Source organism: Stigmatopora nigra, chromosome 1, assembly GCF_051989575.1.
Source record: "Stigmatopora nigra isolate UIUO_SnigA chromosome 1, RoL_Snig_1.1, whole genome shotgun sequence".
NCBI classification, from domain to species: Eukaryota; Metazoa; Chordata; class Actinopteri; order Syngnathiformes; family Syngnathidae; genus Stigmatopora; species Stigmatopora nigra.
In genome coordinates, this window is record NC_135508.1 from 12,893,751 (window position 1) to 12,914,440 (window position 20,690).

The window sequence follows — 20,690 nt, forward strand, 5'->3', positions numbered from 1 at the left end:
TTTGAGCCCTGCTAGCTCAAGCATGTTATTGTATATTGGGGACCATCTATATAGCCAATTGTGTCCTGATGTCCTATTAAAAGAAGGCCAGCATCAACATGAAAAGTACTGTAGGGATGGAGAAGATAAGTTGTTTGTTTTGAGGCCAAGAGGGGGGTCACTGAACAAAGAAAGGCAAAGCCTCAGTTCCAAACTGGGTAAGCTGCATCACTCTTAGCAGTCAAAGATTGTCCTTTTATGCCATTCAATTACTTGAGCTACTGAAAAGAAAAGAAAAAAATCGAAGAAGCCACATCCACTTTGCGGTGTCTTTTTTTTTAGTGTGTTCATTCCAAAAAGTGCACTTATGTGCAGTGATGAAATTAATGGTAGGAGTATAAATCAATAGAAGTGCACCTATTCTATTAAAAAGCAGATAGTGCATCAGCAATTACACTCTCAAATATGAGAAAATGCTATCAAGAGATAATCAGCCACAAGAGAGTACGTGAGCGGAATCTGCAAGAGTGTGTGTTGAAGGTGGCGGTGTTGTGCTAATGCTAATTGAATAAATAGGTTTCGGAATCTTGATTTAATATTATTACGACACTAATAACTAAACATTTTTGAAACTACAAAAGGAATCATTTTGGAGAATTCTAAACATTTTCAATTCAGGGTCTAGTATGTGATTTTCATCCCAAATATTTTACAAGAATAAATTCTATGTTTTGACCTATTCCCAATGTTATTGGTATAGAATAATACAAAAGAATGATGCAAAACGGTGTTATCTATGATGTAAATGTCCAGACCTAGGTTGGATATTAGAGCAATCACCTAACATTAGCATACTTGTAAACCTCGCCCAATTGCTCCCCTTATTAATGATTGCAATTGAGCGATTAAAAACCGTACAAATGCAACGCATCACATATTTTGGATGAGTGAAAGGAGAACATGCGTGCTCATATCATGCTTAAAGCATGACAATACTATGAGCAGTTGGCGATGAAGTTTTTGTGGGTAAAACGAGATCAGTTTTACAAAAAAAAGTACTTGAGAAAAATCCCATACACAGGTTGCTATATGGTGTACACAATGTGAAATGATCTAAAAATGCGTAAAATACCTGAAAAACTGACAGGTCTGCATTATTCAAAGCCATGAGACAAATATGGATATGCTCAAATGTGAGCTCTATTTTAATTGAAGAGATCTTGCTTTGCACGTTTGTGCTCAGTGAATGCAACATTCTGCTTTAGTATTGCCTATTTAAGGATCCATTTTGACATAAAACCCTTAAGTATGAAATTGTGCAACCAAATTGTCTTAGGGACGCATATTCAAGCAGCTGTATAGAGCGCACTGGACTTAAATAATAGGCTTAGTGTACCTTTGCAAACGCGTTAGGGCAACATAGAGATGAACGATAAGCATCCCATGGCAGTGTGAAAAACACCATTTTAGTCTATTTGAGGATTGGATGAGAACAGTACATTCTATGACTGCAATAAATCATAATAAGTTACAGCAAATTTATTTTTTTTGGACTGTGAAAGAAAGGTATGGAAGTGTTTTTGACTTCCGTTAATTTTGTACAAGCCCATAAGAGGATGGCCAATCTTTGGAAACAGTAGTTTAGATTTGTTTTGAGGCAAAAAAAAACATTTTGCAGTGTGATGGTGACTTAAAAATTGTGACAAGAGAAAACCTTGAGCTGAATAATCTCAATCCCTCCTAAAATTAACTATATAGGAATTCTAATTCACCAAAAATAAAATATAATTGAAAAAATCTGTAAGGATTTTTTAGGGGGTAAACTATTGTAAATTCTTGCAATTTACTCATTTACACCGCCGAAACGTGACAAAATTTCTTGTAAATAATGTACAAATTAATTGAGTAAATTATCTCAAGAAACCTTGTCCCTCATTGATATGAATTGTTGGGGTAGCAGTGTGTGTGTGTATGTGTGTGTGTGTGTGTGTGTGTGTGTGTGTGTCGTGGCGATAGCGAGGACAAGGCAGCATTCAGCCATGTCTAATCGCTAATCCACGGGAATCTCCACAAACCAGAGGATCAAAAAAATAACATAAAAAAGAAACCTAAAAGGCCCTGCAGGCAGCGGTCAAGGATTGTCAACTGCGGCGCACCTAATAAGAACCAATCATAAAGACAGAGAACTGGTGTGAGGCCCCGCTGTCATATGAAATCACAGCTTAATCCTGGTCCACTTTTCACCATGTGTCTTTTACTCCTTTTTTCTTCCTCTCCACTGTTTATTTTCCCTACTGTCAACGTGGGGTTTTCAACCCCAGATGCTAAAGAGCATTAACATTAGAATGAAAGCATTTGAAAGCTAACCAGCTGCTTCGCTTTTAAATGAAAACAAAGATGGAATATGCCGCAAGATTCCACAAAACTTGAATGCCAAACCATTATTGAGTAAGCCCTTTCAGAATGTCACACATTAATCAGAGTTCCATCTCATTTTTTCTGAACCGCTTTATCCTCATTAAAGTCGCCGGGTGTGCTGGAGCCTATCCCAGCTGACTTTGGGCCAGGGGCAGGATAAACCCTGAATCGGTGGCGAGCCAATCACAGGGCACAAGGAGACAAACAACCATTCACACTCACACTCATACCTAGGGGCAATTTAGAGTGTCCAATCAGCCTACCATGCATGTTTTTGGAATGTGGGAGAAAACCGGAGTACCCAGAGGAAAGCCACGCAGGCCCCGGGATAACATACAAATTTCACATAGGTGGACCGACCTGGATTTGAACCCAGGACCCCAGAGCGATGAAGCCGACGTGCTAACCACTCGAGCCGCCGCACCGCCCCAAAAACAGTTTTGTTTAATAATAACAACAATAATAGGAGTAATACTAATAATATTAATAACACTAATAATACTAATCTAATAATAATACTAATAATACTAATCTAATAATAATACTAATAATACTAGCAATATTAATAATACTAAGACTAAGACTAAGACTAATACTAATACTAAGACTATTACTATTACTACTAATACTACTATTACTACTAATACTACTATTACTACTAATACTACTATTACTACTAATACTATTACTACTACTACTACTAATAATAATAATAATACAAAGTCAGTGATGAACTTATTTTCACTCTTGTTTGACAGTAAAAGCATACAAACATAAGGAGTTTTGCGATATTAAAGTTCAGCCTCCCACTCGATTGAGTGCATTTCCTACTGAAAATCTGTTATGGGGAAAAAAATAAACGTTCACATAATTGCTTGGTTCTTGGGAGTTTCAACATCTCTCCCAGCTCATTAGTAATGTAAACAACTTAAGATGCACTTTACTGGACATATTTCCAATCCTTTTTGCTTCAGCTCTATTCAGGAAACTACAGACCCACATAAGAGCTGACGAGGCAAAGAAGTCGTAGGTGTTTAAAGTTTTAGCAAAAGCATTGCCTTCTGCGGAAAACAATGTGCACCGAGAACTGAAGTGAAGCGCGGGTGTGGGGCACGCTGCGAAGTCAAGTTGAACCAACTTGTGAATGTTTCATAAGGAGCTGAAGCCTGGGAGGATAAGTGAAGCTGACATTGAGAGCGAGGCCACAGCGCAAGACTGTATGCCGAATTATGCGCACAATTTGGATGTTTTCCACTGACGTGATGAGCATGCAATGGTTAAGCTCTGTGTAATGAAACTGGCCGGATGAGTGGTTAGCACATCTGCAATGGGAGATCTGGGTTCAAATCCAGGTTGTGCTACCTGTCTGGACTTTGCATGTTCTCCCCGGGCCTGCATGGGTTTTCTCTGGGTACTCTGGTTCCCTCCCACATTCCAAAGACTTGCATGATAGGCTGATTGGACACTCTAAATTGCCTCTAGGTATGGGTGTGTAATGGTTGCTTGTCTCCTTGTGCCCTGCGATTGGCTGGCGACCAATTCAGGGTGTCTGCCCCTTCTGGCTGGGATAGACTCCAGCACCCCCTGCAACCCTAGTGAGGAAAAAGTGGCCCAGAAAATGAGATGAGTATGAAACTGTTCCGCCCACCATTAAAAATGTAGAAGATACAACTTTACTCAATCATCCTCCAGAGGTCTATAGGCTTTCTTGCGTAGTCTTTCTTAGCAAATGCATGGATAATTAATGTCTGTGCCCTTTGGATATAAAGATCTAAAAATCAGGCCAGTTTACCTGCGCAAAAGCAGCTTGGGGTGGTTCTTGCTCTCCAAATTTCGGTCGATGAGGTCTGACAGAAGGTGCTTGAGGACATCTGTAGCGTACTCCAGGCGTCCCTGTAAGGCCGTCATGATAAGCGAAGCCACGTTGCCACGATCTCTCATTGAAAAAGAGCGCTGCATCTCTAGAGTTCGGATGAAGGTGAGCAGGAACACTTTGTTATTGATGAGTTGACCAAAGAGCTTCAGGGCCTTCTCCACATTCTGCTGGCCATTTCCTGATACCTAAATAGAAAGAGGAGGGAATTTTATGGCTGAAAGGTCAGTGGAAAAAAATGGAATAGTATAATACAAATTACATTTAATATGTATCTATTTTTTGGCAGCGTATGATAAATAGTATATACTTGAAGAAAAGTAAAATAGTTTCGTTCATTTATAGATTTGTCATCCTGTGACTAATTTCCAGGTTAGGCCAAGTGAAAAATAACGTTTAAACTGACAGTTGGTGGGGCTTTAAATTCCACATGCACATTATCCACCCACACATTAGCCAATAACAGAAAACTCACACAGCTGACTCATGCCACATCATTCCAAGTCCAATTTTAACAGTAACACTGAAAAAATAACATCTTAGGAGACTTATATGCCTACTGGCACTCCTGCTGTAAACCATGGTACTTTTAGTTCATATTTGGGAGGTAGATACCACTCAAAGAAACAACCATTTTTCCTGACTACATAGAAAAAATGTTATGTTCCGTTGCCATGACAACTGATAACCTCCTCTCAGGGTTAAACTGTTAATAAAAAAAACTAAAACCTATAAATTCAAAACACTTCATAAGACTTATCGGAATCTATATCTTTATAAGGGTGCCACATTTAAGAAAAAACTTTAAAAGCAATTTTATGGGAAAGAAAAATCTTTATCTGTTCTTGGTCTAGTGCCTCCTTAATGAAAAACTAATGGTATAAAGATGTTACTTTATGGACTTTCATCGTTACTGTAGATCTATTTGTCGGATTCTCTGTTTGAATGATTGAACTGAAACTGGATGATGTCTTTGGATGAATAGCAAATAAACTCTAATCTTGTCCTTGAGTTTTTGTGTCCCCTGGAACCAAACTCCTACTCCAGTTTCAGTTCATCCAGGCAGATAGCCTCACTTACGGGGCTCCAAATGAGTAACTGAGAAGTTGTTTATCAATTATTGACCAGCGTCTACTAAGGAATACGGCGCCGTGATCCAGCAGCCAAATGTCAAATAACCAGCACAAGTAAGATGATCTCGGCAAGGAAATTCAGTATGCATGTTGTGGTCGTTTCTAAAATGAAACTGCTGCTTTACTTAGTGACATTTTGAATTCATATAGAACCAAACAAAAACAAGGACTTTTATTCTGTCTCATTTACTAAATACGTAGCTGGTGATTACTTTGTATTATATTTCATGAATGGCTTGGCAAGAAGGAATCAGAAATTCACGCATTTCACTCTTTTGACGAGTTACCAAACACTTTCCTTGTCTCCTTGAGAACTGTTCGATTAAAGCAAGTCTGGCTGATTGTCAAGTATGTCAGTTTGATGCTAAACTTGGCTGCTAAAGAGTTGAATTCAGAGTCAGAGAGGATAAGTAGCTTGCAGCTACCCTTTACTCGTCACCTAAAAAGGCACTATAACAGCGTTCAAAGGACACTCGATTTGCCATCACGTCAGTTTGTGTTCCAGTTGTTACCTCCAGCTCTCTGAGGACAGGATGATCCTCAATGCCAGGGAATAGCACCCTCATGGCATAAGTCCTGTAGTCCAGATGAGGAATCCCGGCTCTGTCTAGGTCGCTGGTGAGCTCATTGATGTCAGTCTGCAGCTCGGCAAAGGCTTTTTGTGAAAGGGGAAGGCAAAAAGACAGGGATGCCAGTTAGGGGGAATGGAAGAAAAGAAGTATTACACTCTAATCCCTCAGCACCAAATATTGGAATCACTCTTATCTTCGTGGTGTTCACTACCGTAATGATGAAGTAGACAGTTAAAGCCCAAGGTAGTTTTCACTTCAGAGAAACTCAATCTTTCACATTTCAGCCTCAGCAAAAAAACAGAGCAATGCTTGACAAGGCCTCCCATTCTCGGTCATTTTTTTTCCTTTATATGGGATCCTGCAAATTGGCCCCAGCAGTGTGTGGATCATCTCAGCGTGAGGCTGCAGGTGAGTGTCGGCTAATTGGCACCATCCTGACTCCTTCTGGAGTCCGATAGCCCCCTTCTCTGTCTCGGCCTCGTCACCCTCGGGGAGGCCCCCTGCAATTCTGCCTCGTCCGTAAATTATCATGAGAGTAGCCCCCGTTCATGTAGTTATACTCTGGGCAATTCCCTAAGGGTGCGGTGCCCATATAAATCGGGGCTGCAGGCAACTACGCTGCAACATTTCAAGACAAAAGCATTCAAAGCTGAGGTGTCTCTCATCAATGTTTGAATTCTTGATAGACGTTTTGTGAAAACTTCAGAGCAACTTTGAAGCAGGGAAGATTAGGCAAAAAAGGCTTAGGTTTGCAGAGCTCAGAATAATTTGCCTCACTGAATAAAAAGAGGAATTAATATGATTTTTTTGTACAGGTGTCTCTAAAATGCATTATTTGCCAAATACTTTATAGTAGAGGGACCGCCTGATGGTGTAGTGGTTCACTCGGCTGACTTTGGTGCGCGTTTGATTCCCGATTGGCCAAAAATGGCCACAGTGGGTGCAGGTTTTTATTCCAACAAATTGAGAGGGCACCTTTTCACCAATCTGGTGTCCTACAAGTGCAATCGGTGAATTGCGGTCAGGTGCTTCATGTTTTCTGAAGAAATCTCATTGGTTAAACTGTCTGCGCCATATTGGTTGGCACAAAAACCTGCATCCACAGCTTTGCCCATCCCTGGTATAGTAGAACCTCAACATTGAAAGTTTTTCACAAGTCTTTTGCATTATTAAGCCCTGCAAAATATCCACCATGTACTATACAGGCATTGTCATTTTATGGTATGTTTACATCTTAAAGTGAGATGCATTGCTATATTGTTTGGATTCTTGTTTTGCCAATAAGAATGGTGTTGTTGTTTTTGTTTATGGAAGAAACATGAATAGATTCTGCTACTGTCTTTATCTTTTTCATTTGATTCATGGCATTACATGCTGTTTGGCTGCTGTGATCTTGGTGAAACAGCATTTGTTTGCATTTTCATGCACTGGAAACATGCTTAATCAAAATTTTCTGATGCAAATAATGACTACTTGAACATGGCTTGAATTTGATGTGGGCATAATATAAAAACAGCAAAGTATTCTTATATGTTCAGCAAGCTCTTCAGCCCAATTCAGGATGTTTTTGGGGGTGTAAAACCTGCTAATTTGTCTTTTTTTTTTAGCGTTGCTTGTCTAGAGTTGGTAGCATAGCTGTAATCGCAACATTAAAATGTGAAATTTATGGTCTTATCAATTCATTCAATGAGATAGTGAGAGCAAAGACATGAAGAAGGATGGAGGACAATCTTTCTTTGTGACATGAACTTAACGTGGAGCGATTTGCACTGACCAAACCCCAGATGGTGACTCTATCCTTCATCTACTAACCTTCTTTACACTCCAGGGCGACTCGTGACTCCAGGTTGTCCATTTGCATCTGCAGGCGCTTGAGGGTGAGGTCATTTTCACGTGACTTTCGCTTATAGGCAATTAGAACGAGAATGACAATGATGAGGAGTAACCCCCCGCCGGCAGCAATGCTGACGATCGCTGGAAGGGTCAGCAGACTGTCCGACATGATGTGCACAGCGCCAGGAGAGACGTGAAGCCCGCCCACTTGAACCTGTGGAGAAAAACTAAAATGTGGACCCTTTGCAAAAGAAGATACTGAAGATGGAGATGTGTCTGTTAGTCAATCAAACTATTGATCTATAGTAGTATCGACCTTCATGTGCCAGTCTCTCAGTTGATTTTTTCAGGTAAGCAATCTTTGCATTGCCTTCTAACCTTGCTTTTTTGTCAATCACTATAAGATAACAATCTGTGTTTTTGTAAGCAGCGGACTCTGAGTGGATATGCATAAGAGCACTGCATTGCTACGCCGAAAAAAACTGAAATCTAGGTAAATGTAGTCTATTTCAATATTGTACAAAGACTTTCTGCTGTTTACACAATGAAGGAAAACACTTAAGAGCAAGCAAGCAATTACAAATTCTTGCAGTGGATTACAGAACCTTTTGACGACTTGAGAATACACACACACAGTTGCTCTCTCTCTTTAACCTCCTTCCCTTGGCTGAATGAGCAATGACGAGGGCATGAATAATGGAGTTGGAAATTATAATGAAGGTAAAATCCCCTATGCAGAGACATGGGAGAAAAAAAAATGGATGCTAAGTAGATTTTGGTCTACACTGACCATGACTTTGTATTGTCCAGTGAGGTTGGGCGGCTCACACAGCAGCTGGCTCTCGGACACAGTCACAGAGCAGGGGGTCTCTCCAATCAGCACCGTGTAGTTAAGCTTCACCCCTCCTGAGGACGGAGGAAGCAGGTTTCTGCCCTGTGGGTACATGGGAAGCTGGCGATAAATATGTGCCACACCACAACAAATCACCAAATGCAGACTGTATGATTTCTAAGATTTCAAATGATTTTTTTTTTCTGAAATATGAACCCATGACTATTATTGGAGTAAACTAAGACCCCCTTTTAACATTCCATTTTTCACATTCATGGGCGTCCATGAGACTATGTGAATTCATCTTTTTCACCAAGTTTGACAAATGAGCCTAGGGAACTGGTGCAGACCTTTAAAATGATGGGAGAGCCTGGCTTTTGCTCCAGGATTCCAGTAGTGCTGAGTGGTTCAAAGTAGGGATTGGGGTAGTAGAGGAGGTTGGTGTTGTTGTAGACTAGCAGCGCCTGTACGTTGTTGAATATGAAGCCAAATTCGTCAGCGTGTTTTACACTTTCCAAGCCTGGATGGTAGTCCTCCACCAAGGAGGGAGCGGAACAGCTCATGCTGGTTGCATTCAGCCCCTTACATACCTGGAAAATATAAGGGATTCACATGAAGAAATACATTATAACATTCAAATTCACCCTGCAATTTTGATCTTCTGGAAAACAATAACAAGTGGCATCACTAGAAAGTAAAGAAAAAAAACCCAATAGCATGGTCTTATAGCTATATAGCCAAACCAATCCGATTTAATTATTCATGGGAACTGGAGATAAAATTATATGCAATCATTTGTACAAATGGAATCCTCTTAAACAGGCAGGTCTGCATGGAATGCCAAACGAGTTCCACAATTCAGTAAATCCATTCAATTATTCAAGCGAATACAGAAAAAAAAACATTATTACAATGTCAACTGCTAATATGATGTGTGCATTGTTCTGTGATGATCTCTTCTGGCAGGAATTAATTCGGGTCAATTCTGAAATTTGAAATCACCCAGGAAGACACGGGTTGACGAGACCCCGGCGTATTTCACATTCAATGTCCTTCTTTGCTCAGAAAAAAAAATCTTGTATCAATCATTTAATCAAGCTCATTGTTGAGTTAGCCTCCACGAAATGAAAAATAAACAGCTGTTGGTGCTTGAGTGAAAAGCATCCGTCTCAAAGAAAGGAGGCGCTCCTCCTATGTCTTCCCAGCTGAAACTGGGTCTGAGCTATGGCTCTCTTATTACTTCTCTCCAGTTTGCCCAGATGAGAGAGCTGTCTCCCATCTATCCTCCCTAGCTCAGCTCGAGAGGGGAGACGAAAAGAGGGAGGGAGGAGGGTTAGGATTTGGGAGGCGAGGATTGATTGCTGAGCAGCAGCTCCACTCACAGAGGTTTTTTTATCTGCTTTCATTCTCGGGCTGCTCCCTCTCTCTGGGGAAGAAACTTAATTAGAGGCAAATATCACCAAAGCTGCTGAATGCGAGCAAATACCACGCCTTCTACCTGTTGTGCACGTGTTTGTGTGTGTGTGTGTGTGCATAGGTGTGCTTGTAACAGCGCATGCAGTTCGGAGATCGATGTAGTGTCGTGTGTAGTCAACACCGGGTGAGTTTTGTGTTCTCAGGAGCAAACATTCGCTCTGCCCTTGCTTGTAGACTATCAAACTTGTTTGGACCAGGGGAGTGAACTGAGACAAGGACTACTATGACATGATATGTTAGATGCCAATTTATTGCTACATTGTTGTTGTGTACCCTTGTAGTGACAACTTGTTATTTCCCATTTTCTTGAAGGGAAATTCAAACCAAGATGTTATACTAGGTCTGTACAAATCTTAACTGCGGTATATTTAAATTTATGACATATTTATACTATATATATGTTTCAAATGTGACAAAATGTACTGATTTGTGCTCGCGAAAAAGCTCCTTTCAGCCTAGTATTACTATTATTATTACTATTACAATGGTGAATTGCAATCATTTTCTAATCCCCCCCAATACAATGAGGTATACTAGCATGACAATTACCAGATACAATACTCATGCGCCCCTGAGCGGCTGTGAATAATTATTTATGGATAATGTCAGAAGAAACAGTCACGATCCTCAGATCTTCTAGAAATGCCATGACACTGCTTTTCTATGAAGGATCACACCGGTACTTCGAAGATAAAAGGTTGCTACTTTGGAAACAACAAAGGCCTGGACAGAAGATGAATAAAAGGACCTTCAGAGACCTATTAATACCGCAAAATCTTCAGCCAAAGTGGTGGACTTGTGTAGCAGACTGCAGGAGGCTTTTAACAAGAAAGTGGCGCCTTTCTAGCTTCAGAGATGACGCTTTGGAACGTTAAACTGTCACAAATGACAACTGTCAGTATTTTACTTTCTTTCTTTTATCATGTCACATGCTGAACTCTGTCAAGACCAAAACAGCCGCTATGCCCTTTTTTGTCTGTGGAATCCAAAGTGACTAGGAAATAAATAGCCAAGGTAAAATGGGCCATTGAAAAATGTGATAAGCAAATGTGCAGTTTTGGCTCTGGACTGGGATTATCAATGGCTGTCAATCATCACACCAGCATACCTCTGTAGAGTAACCGCCTTGGAATATTAGCATAGTATCTTCTTTTTATTCTTTGCAACCAAAAACTAGCGGATGCACCCATGACACAGCACAGAACAACTTCCATATTCCATCTTCGTAGTTTGTCAAAGGGCCTTGGCGCCTTATCTGCAGCTCTATCTGCGTGTTGCCAAACACTGAATGAATAACACATTCCTTTAGGCCATGCAGAAAGGGAAGTTTCACATTGTTTAGTGTTGATAAAGTGGAATGAGGTCAACAGTTAGAGAAAATAATTGGAATTGCGGCATCATCGGTCTGCTCTCTCAAAGCGAAGCAGCCAAGTAACATTCCAGAGTGCCTCCCGGCTGCATGTATTATAGATCTAGTGTACTATCTTAGTATGGTGTTAGTATTACCCTAAAGGTCTCTGGTCGGGGAAGCATTGTAAAAGGACTCCAGGATTAGATAGAGTTCATAGAAATGTATGAAGGGTGGTGGTCAAAGAGTCAGTGGTCATCGAGAGGCTAGTGTTCGGGAAAATGGTCGATCCTGTGCTGTGTTACTCCTACACTGCTTTCCTGCCAACCAACTGTGAAAATTGGCATCAAATCTAAACCTCTCATCCGCACAAGCCTCTATGTGGTACACAAGCCAATGTAGAACACAAGCCTCTGCCATGTACACCAGCCTAGAGGTTGGTGAGTCAACTTGTCAGCATGATTCATAACAAGTCGGCATTTGCCAGCGTTATTAGAAATTGGAGCCATCTTTGCAATAAATCCAAGCTCGGATATCTATACAAACAGGAATTGCCTTAAAAGATGCCATGCAAATGTTGAGATACAATACAATCACTGGGCTACTACATCAGCCAAATAAAAATCAATGGATGCAGACCGTCACAAAATATAGTATTAGTATTAGTTAATTCATTCATTTTCTGAAGCACTTTATCTTCATTAGGGTCACAGGGTTGCTGGAGCCTATCCCAGCTGACTTCGGGTCAGAGACGGAAGACACCCTGCATTGGTGTCCAGCTGATCACATGGCACAAGGAGACAGACAACCATTTACACTCACACTCATACCTAGGGGCAATCTAGAGTGTCCAATCAGCCTAAGCACGCCCAGAGAGAAATTGCAAACTCTACACAGGTGGACCGACCTGGATTTGAACCCAGGACCCCAGAACTGTGAGGCCAACGCATTAACTACTCATCTGCCGGCCAGCGTGTTATTAATGAAACAACAAAATACAACATTAAGGATGAGAACTGAAATTACGAGATGCCATCTCTGTGGCTCGGATTCACATGAGTTAGCCGTTTCTCATTACTTATCCTAAGAATCACATACAGTAGTAGAAGACAGTCTATTCTATTGAAATAATAAGTTTTTGATTTCTGCTGACCAAAAAGCAATTCAAAGTACAGCATGACAAACAAGCTGAGCGAGTCATGAAATTCAAAAAGTAGATATGTTGAATAAAACACATGCACGTTTTTTTGTGGTTATGTGCATCAATCTTTCAGATGATACAATACAGTACAACATAAATATTCATTAGTATGCGTAGGCAGCACTGCAGTCTAATACTCCAGAGGCCGCCGTGATTCAATGAACCACTTATTGATGGTGCTGAGATGTATGGCGGTGCGTTCAATGTGCAACAGGACATCAATAAGAACATAAAATGCACAAGTATTGAAATTTAGTTACGGGAGATGGACAGTGTTCTCTCTTTAGGAGGTCTGTGTCTCTGACAATCACTGACACAATAAGAACATTCAATGAAACTGTTGATCAACTCAGCAATTATAGACCTTGATGCTGGCAAATGTGGTCTTTAAAAATTATTTTTTTTAACTTAAATTAAGATAAATGATAGGACACTCTTTTAAGGCTGGCATTTTCATCACTTTTGCTGGCCTTTTTGTCCATGAAAATCATCATGGGAAGGGGCAGTCAGGTGGTAATTTCGCAGTGGACAGGTGATCATTTAGGGCTGCCTGACAGGCAGCCGCTCTTATTACTAAAGCTGATGTGTGGTCGTCCTCTGGCAGAAAAAGGAGAGGAGGCTGAAGGCGAATGAAAGATGTGTAGTGGTAACCTCAGGATTTAATAGAAATTCAGTCACCACGAGTGGACGGAGATGAATAAATATCTTTCAAGGCAAAGGATGACGGCACAAACCATGACGAGTCAATCACATTTTAACAGTCCGTGCAGGAAATGCTCAGGTGTCATTTTGAATATCAAGAAGCACAATTTTAATGTAGATAGTATTCAAAATTCAAAAAGATCTTAAAGGCAAACTGTGTCCTCATGCAGGTAAACACCGACAGAATACAAACTCAAGGATGAGTTGCAATATTTGGCACTATGCAAGCAACACACGAGGCTAATTTTAGACTGCACTCAGCTGCACGAAGCAGGACTGCAGATTGAGGATTTTTTCTGAAATGCTGCACATGATTTAACTTTAAACCATCTTTACACCATTACCGTTATAAAAAATGATTAGCACTACATAAAGTGAAAAAAATGTGAAATAATAAAAACTAATCTCATCTTGGTAATTAAAATAAGAGCCAACTGAACAGTGACTCAAATTTCCTAAACAGGTTTTTGATTGAAAGGGTTTTTTAAAAATAGGTTTATTTTAGCATACCAACTGCTAAATGCATTATTACAAAACAAGAGACCAAAAATAATGTTTGATGTGTCTAAAAGGAAGTAGTGAGTCAAATAAGCCAAAAAAAGACACTTACATTGAATGTTTCTTTGCCAGCATACTTGACCCGGATCCTGGGCTCCTGAACCACATCCAGGTTAGTGCCTGTCACCATCAATGGGGTGTGGCCACTGAGTGGAGGACACAAATGAAAGATTAAAAATGAGTAGTCTTGATGAAATGTACACATATACAAAGCACAAATAAGTTTAGAGTAGCTCTTATGAAGATTTGGAATTTTACATTCAAAAAACGTGTTATATTAATCAATTCTTCTAATGAGAGGATGAAATGCATGTGGATTCTGTATTGAGTGACATTTTATATTTTGTTTACTTTTTTGAACCCTTTCAAGGACAGGTATCATGACAGTGGACAGCTCGTTTGTTACATATTTCTGATTAGCCCAACAGTTATAAAAAAAAATGAGAAGGGAACCTAGTTTAATCATAATTCATTGATGAAAGGATTAATAGTTTTTTTTAAATTCAACTATCATTTTATGTAGGTTTTTATGTAAGCATTTTATGCTATGACCTTTATTTTAAAATTGTGTTTCCCTTAAAACAGACGAGTTCTTAATTTCATTCCTTTCCTCCTTTTAATTAGTAGTGCATCTCAGGTCTGCATTCAGTCAGAGAGAATTTTTGTGGACTGTGAGCTCGGAAACTCCATCACATGCAAACTAATTGAAAGAGAAGTAATTGAAAGTGCAGTATCGACTTGCGCTCGCTAACGACCGGTTGGTTGCCTGGTGGCAAAGCTTCACAGGATTGAGTTGATGAGAATGTGAATGAAATAGTGCTGTGTATATTTGGTGCAAGCAACATGTTTCAAAGGCCATTTTACCTAGCAATGCTCCAGTCTGGTTCGATGCGCACCACAGTTGGATCATCGATGTATTCGAAGGTGAGGCTTTCCCTGATCTGGGCACGATCCACGCTCACGCTTATCCGGACCACGCTGACACCAGACAGCGAGGGTGCGGAGCAGCACACTATTTCCGTCATAGTTCGACTGCATAGGCCAGAACAAAAGAAGTAACTGTAAAATGTCTTCAGAAAAAAAATACGGCCGTATTTTCTGGACTATAATGGGCACTTTTTTGTAGTTTGGCTGAGGCTGCAACTAATTCTCAAGTGCAAGATAAATGTTATTATTCTCTCACCACCAAATGCTAATAAAAAAAACAATAAAACAAAAAAAATGTCCCTTGACCATATTCAATTTCATTCATGCAATTGTGTAGCCATAGCTATTAAAACCGGAAATACATTTACAATCATTTGTACTTGTTTTCAGAGTTAGGACTTGTCCTCATTCTTACAAGCCTTTCAAAATATACATGTAAATTTATTTAGTTCATATCTACTTTGTCAACATATGCACCCTCATTTCATTACTTTATTCCCCATCTAGTCCAAGCTCATTATCAGCATCTACCTCCCATGGCAGGTATACAGTGAAGAATCACAAGCCAGTAATTAGGCCTGTATCTCATTAAAATCTGACTCGGCTCTCCAACCTTAATTGTATTGCAGTCAGCCTAAAGTATAGGAGCTTAAAATAGCTGCCCAGAAGATGGAAAAGGAGATGGAGGGCAAGTGGGAAAATCCAGCAAGGGGAAGAAAGAGTGAGTAAAGAAGGTTTAAGTAAAAAAAAGGAAGTATTTTCTCACAGTGGAAGCTATAATTATCCAACAAATGCAATTCTTTTGGTCGCTTAGTGTAGCTCTTGCTGAAATGTACACCGGGTATAAAAGAGAGGGAAAACCACTACTAAAAAGTCATTATTGATAGGAGCACATTATCTCATCAAATAGAATTTTTGCACCACAAGTCAGTCTTGGTGACATCCCTAACCCATTTAATTGAAAACTAAAAATATATTACCTTTAATTTAAAAAAATCCTGATCTCTCTCTACTATAGTTATATATTAGTACATATTGATATTCTGAGGATTTTGTTTAAATGCATCAAACTCAAAATTAAAGAAAAAAAAAGCAACAAAAAACCCACTAACAGTAAAAATCAATGCAGTTAATCAGTTCGAAATGTATTTCTACTTTCCTTTTGTGCATGATGGTGGTGATAGCTCTAAAATGTCAAACCTAATCGGAATTTGACTTTAAGGAAAGAAGGTCAAGCAGAATGACATTTGGACTGTTGGACTTACCTAAAGAACTCACACGTCTGGTTTCCAAACTGAACACGGACACTGCTACCAGCCCCAAGGTTTTCTCCCATGATCGTGACTTTGGTACCTCCAGATTCTGGACCTCTGCTGGGGGACACACCAGTGATGGTGGGTGTCTACAGAAAATATATACAAAAATGAACTGATAAGTCAAGAAAATAAGGTACACAGAGCAAATGACTGCTGGACAGTTCAAATGTGTACCACAAAAGAGTAAAGTTGACTTGATCTAGCTCTGAGTTCAGGTCGGCATTCCCCGACACAAAGCTGGATTGGACCAGCCTGATTGCCTGCTGGGGCCATATCCATTTCGCACACAATTCTACAAAGAAATGCAAAGAAAGAAAACATAAAATATGACTTATATGACATAAAGAATGTCAAAAAAAGTATTTACATGATTAAGGTTATTTGTATACACCAAATACAAATGAGGTAAAGACATTTTATTGGACTAGAACAGGGGTCGGGAACCTTTTTGACGAAGATGATCTTACATTTTTTGCCTTAGGTAGATGTCCAAATCCATATATTTCATCATATAATTTTACATAGAGTATAACCTTAGGGACTTACTGTTCAGCAATGATGTAACCATCTTCCACGGGCGCACACCTAATTCCCGCCACCTCCACATTGCCCACCACGTCTGAGAAAGCCAAGCCAAGGTTGGTGCCATGGATGGTGACACGTGTGCCTCCTTCAGGGGGTCCAGCCATTGGGGTCACCTTCAGATGTCAAACGCTCACAATTAGCGTCCACATTTGCAAGGACTTGAGAATGTCCTGCTGTCTGATGTAATGTAAAATGCATAGGATGTACAGTAAAATATGCACATATCCTTGTTTAAATGCCACATTTTGAGTGTGTGTTTGGGGGGTCTTTTTTGCAACATGCTTCAGCATTTTTACCCAAATCAACACCAACATAAAATGTATTCTGTGACTTTGCAGGTTAGGGAGTACCATATGAAACAAAACCATATGAAACCAAGATAAGCCACAATCATTAAACCATCTTGGCAGAGATTATTAGTATTTATGGTGGTATCTTAGCTATCTGTTGAATACATTTGATTCCTTTTTGAATGTGAGATTGTTGTAATGCCATTGGCAATTCGTTTCAAAAAGTTAAAGGGAAATACTTTTTTTTATTCCACTCTTATCACATAAACTCTGTTTCAAATGGAATCAAAGAACTTCCAATGGCATACAATAGACGAAAAGAGATGCTAGAGTAACTATCAATGTGCAATCACCTGCTGTGCAGCCTGAGCAAAAGAAAACCAACATTCGCTTGTACCTACTTAGAGGGCCACAAGGCGCCGCATGAAAACCCTCCTACCTGTACTCATTGGGGGATTCCGGCGTCCCTATGGGACACCAGCATTGTAATCTAGATCCGGTGGGCACTAAATGCTCTGAAAGTAAGTGTGTCACTGCAGCGCCTAAGGGGTCTGAGCACACATAAATATTTCAGCGCTGTTTGGGCATTCAGTGTATGTAAAGTGGGGGGCTTCGACTCTTGGGGAATGTCATAATGTCTAAATATATCCACGCCAAAAACGGCAGCTATTTGATTAGTCTTAAATGACAATTATATAAGCAGTAGGGGAGTCACAATAGCGAGTAAATAGTGGATTGAGGTCGTCGCCGTTGGATGAAATAAATCTGGGATACCATATACCTTTACCTCTCACAAATGTGATTAAAATGAGTAATCTGATCAATCTAACGCTCACATGATCAGGGCGGTCGGGTTGCAAAATAGCCTAATGTGTTTTACACATCTAAATTGAATTCAGGCACAAGTAGTTTGATGATTGTTTTAAAGAGGTGCAAATAATTGATGATTTTAACGTATTATCTCTATCAAAATATGCAATATTTAACAATATTAATGTGTAAAGGGCCGTATTTGTATTCCAGCCAATCAAGAGGACACATTTTTGTCAATGGGATTTTTTATCGGTGGATTGCAGACTGGTGGCGTTTGTATCAGCAAAAACATTGTTAGCTAGACAGTCTATCCTGGATCGGTTGAAACACGTATGCACGCACATCGGCAAACACAGTGGCCCTTGAGGACCAGTTTGGACTCTGGTAATATAGTGGCAGAGCTCCATTTTTTTCAACAATTTGTCCATCCAAGAGCAATTATTGGAAAAATAGGTCACCTGTTTCAGGGACTGTAATAAAAATGCAATACAAGACAAGCGGCTGAGTTCGAACAAAGCTACGCAAACATCTGATGAAGGCATTGGGGCTTAGAGGCTCACTCTGTTGAGCCGCGCAAAGGAGTACTTTGATGTTGTCCAATTTTGTGCTGCACTTTGCTTCCGATGGAAAACTTGATATGCTGTTACTACTTGAAAACATAGAAGTGCACCAATTGATTAATACTGCTACTACTACTACTACTACTACTACTACCATTACTACACTTTTGGCTTGTCCCATGAGGGGTCACCACAGTGAATGAACGTTTTCTATTTCACCCTGTCTTTTACATCATGCTCCCCCGACTATGGTAAAACTGGAACAAGTCATGCAGAGCCACTTATGTTTTTTTCATCTACAATTTTCTTTGCTTGATAGCCAGATGCAAGCAAAGCAATTCTTGTATAGCCGCATTAAATTTCAATTCAATTGCATACCCTATTCACTCAGAAAATATGGGTGTTACTTATACAAATGTGTAGCTTTACAGCTGTACTGTCATGTTTTTTGTCTTGTATTTAAACAGAATGAGTTTTCACTTTTTCTTATAATTCAACAAAACGTTCCAATAATCATTAGCTGTACATTAACAAGTTGTAGGTACAGAGAATTAATCAATCGGTAAAAGAAATAATATAGAGGTAAAAGAGTGTGTGGTTGGATGACAATGAACTGGTTTGTTGGCAACCCCCATTAAAGTGAATGGCTACTTAATTCTTAGGAGTAGGATTTGTATACTGATTACCAAACAAGTATTGTATGATTTATTGTTGGAATTGAAAGCAGTGATGTTGGTTTGATTATATTGAGGGAATGCAAACTTCTACTCTTCACACAGCTTCATTTGCCCATCACTTGAAACCGGGCATTTTATAATACATCCATAATGAAGCATTGCTCTGTTTGGAAGCCAAACTCCAGTGCCAAGCTTCTGTAATTGAGGGTTTTAAAAGCCTTTCAGGAATTCATTTTTCAACCCCTTGGTCACCGTAGAGTAGATGAAACCCATTGCATTGGAATTTGAAATGAAAACAATAAAACCTGCAGTTTACTGACCTCAGTAATGCGTGGGTTTGTGCACTTGACATTTTTGCTAGATAGGTTCAGCCAGCGGGTGGCGTAGGGAGTGATAGGGGGGCAGTGTCGACGCAGGGTGCACTTCCCCTCGCCACTGCACCAGCCGCACTGGAACTTCCTCTCGGCCTTCAGACAAACACCACAGCTGTCCCTCTGAGCTGCACACTTGTACAAGTGCACTAGGATGGACACAGAAAACGGAGATGCAAACTCAATCGCACAAAGTGCACACAAATTTGGTTGAACCTCTAATTGTGATGAATGGGTTGCAATGCGTGGTTTCATTTCGGGAACAGGCAAACTGGGACATTTCTCTGTGAGGCTTGTCAGCATTCGTAACCGGACTTTTATTTGCTTCACACACAGAAATGTGTGTTTTCGGTAACTGAGCCTGGTTACATCTATAGTGAGTCATTTGAAACTCAACCGAAATACAAATTGGATTATATAGTGACTCTAATTTCTGAACTACAGAGCCACACAGCTCAATGTTTACAAAATGTAAGAAAAAAATCCATATTTATATACCGAAATGTTGTTGTATTACTTATGCATTATATTGGAAGTGTGCATAGAGAGCTGCTGCACAAAAACATTTGATTGATCAAAATTAGTTATGAACCAGATAAAAATCAAAAGATTAACAACAATGCCTTTACTGAATTGATCCCAACATTGATTCAGATGAATAAATACTGTACACATCTCCAAGGAGCTAATATATTTTTGCCTACACTATGATCCGATCATGTTAGATAGCGGCGCTGGTATGAAAATCAAGGAGCGGCAGTTTTTATGCTCATGTGTAGCTGAACCATCTTCAGGAAGGAGCCTAAAAGTTTAAATGCCCATACATGTGCGTGTACACAAGCAATGGAACCATACCCAAGCCCAATGCCTCTAATCGTGGTGGTGCAGGGAAGTGTAGCATGCTTGATCACGCACCGCACCGTAAACACTTATTGACTGAACTCACCCTGTATGTTCTCTGGGTTGTCAATAATGAAGTTGCCGTTCCACACCACAGAGAAATCCACGGGCAGCTCACTGATTTTCATCCCTTCGTATAAGTACTGGAAATAAGATTTGCAAGATTTCAATACGAGGAAAAATGAAAAGGAAAACTTACATAGACAACGATGCATTGGCACGTCATTACATTATTACCCCAAAGTTACATCATCTTATCATAAGAGAGTTGCCTAAGTGGGCAAGCAAAAGAAATAGGACAGCTGGGTGGACACTTGAATCCCCTT

General features: G+C 39.9%; 1 protein-coding gene across 3 annotated transcripts in view; it reads right to left on the reverse strand.

The window, feature by feature from the left end:
• The window catches only part of plxna2 (plexin A2), a 215,696-nt gene that overhangs the window by 15,108 nt on the left and 179,898 nt on the right, over window positions 1–20,690 (reverse strand). For all 3 annotated transcript variants that reach the window (XM_077730404.1, XM_077730327.1, XM_077730479.1), the window contains 12 exons: window positions 20,411–20,507; window positions 19,414–19,613; window positions 16,715–16,866; window positions 16,343–16,460; window positions 16,118–16,254; window positions 14,790–14,957; window positions 13,978–14,071; window positions 8,991–9,230; window positions 8,599–8,742; window positions 7,788–8,022; window positions 5,916–6,058; window positions 4,190–4,458 (listed from right to left, as the gene is read on the reverse strand). In XM_077730404.1, coding sequence (XP_077586530.1) covers window positions 4,190–4,458; window positions 5,916–6,058; window positions 7,788–8,022; window positions 8,599–8,742; window positions 8,991–9,230; window positions 13,978–14,071; window positions 14,790–14,957; window positions 16,118–16,254; window positions 16,343–16,460; window positions 16,715–16,866; window positions 19,414–19,613; window positions 20,411–20,507 — 1,997 coding nt within the window. The remainder of the gene's footprint in view (window positions 1–4,189; window positions 4,459–5,915; window positions 6,059–7,787; window positions 8,023–8,598; window positions 8,743–8,990; window positions 9,231–13,977; window positions 14,072–14,789; window positions 14,958–16,117; window positions 16,255–16,342; window positions 16,461–16,714; window positions 16,867–19,413; window positions 19,614–20,410; window positions 20,508–20,690) is intronic.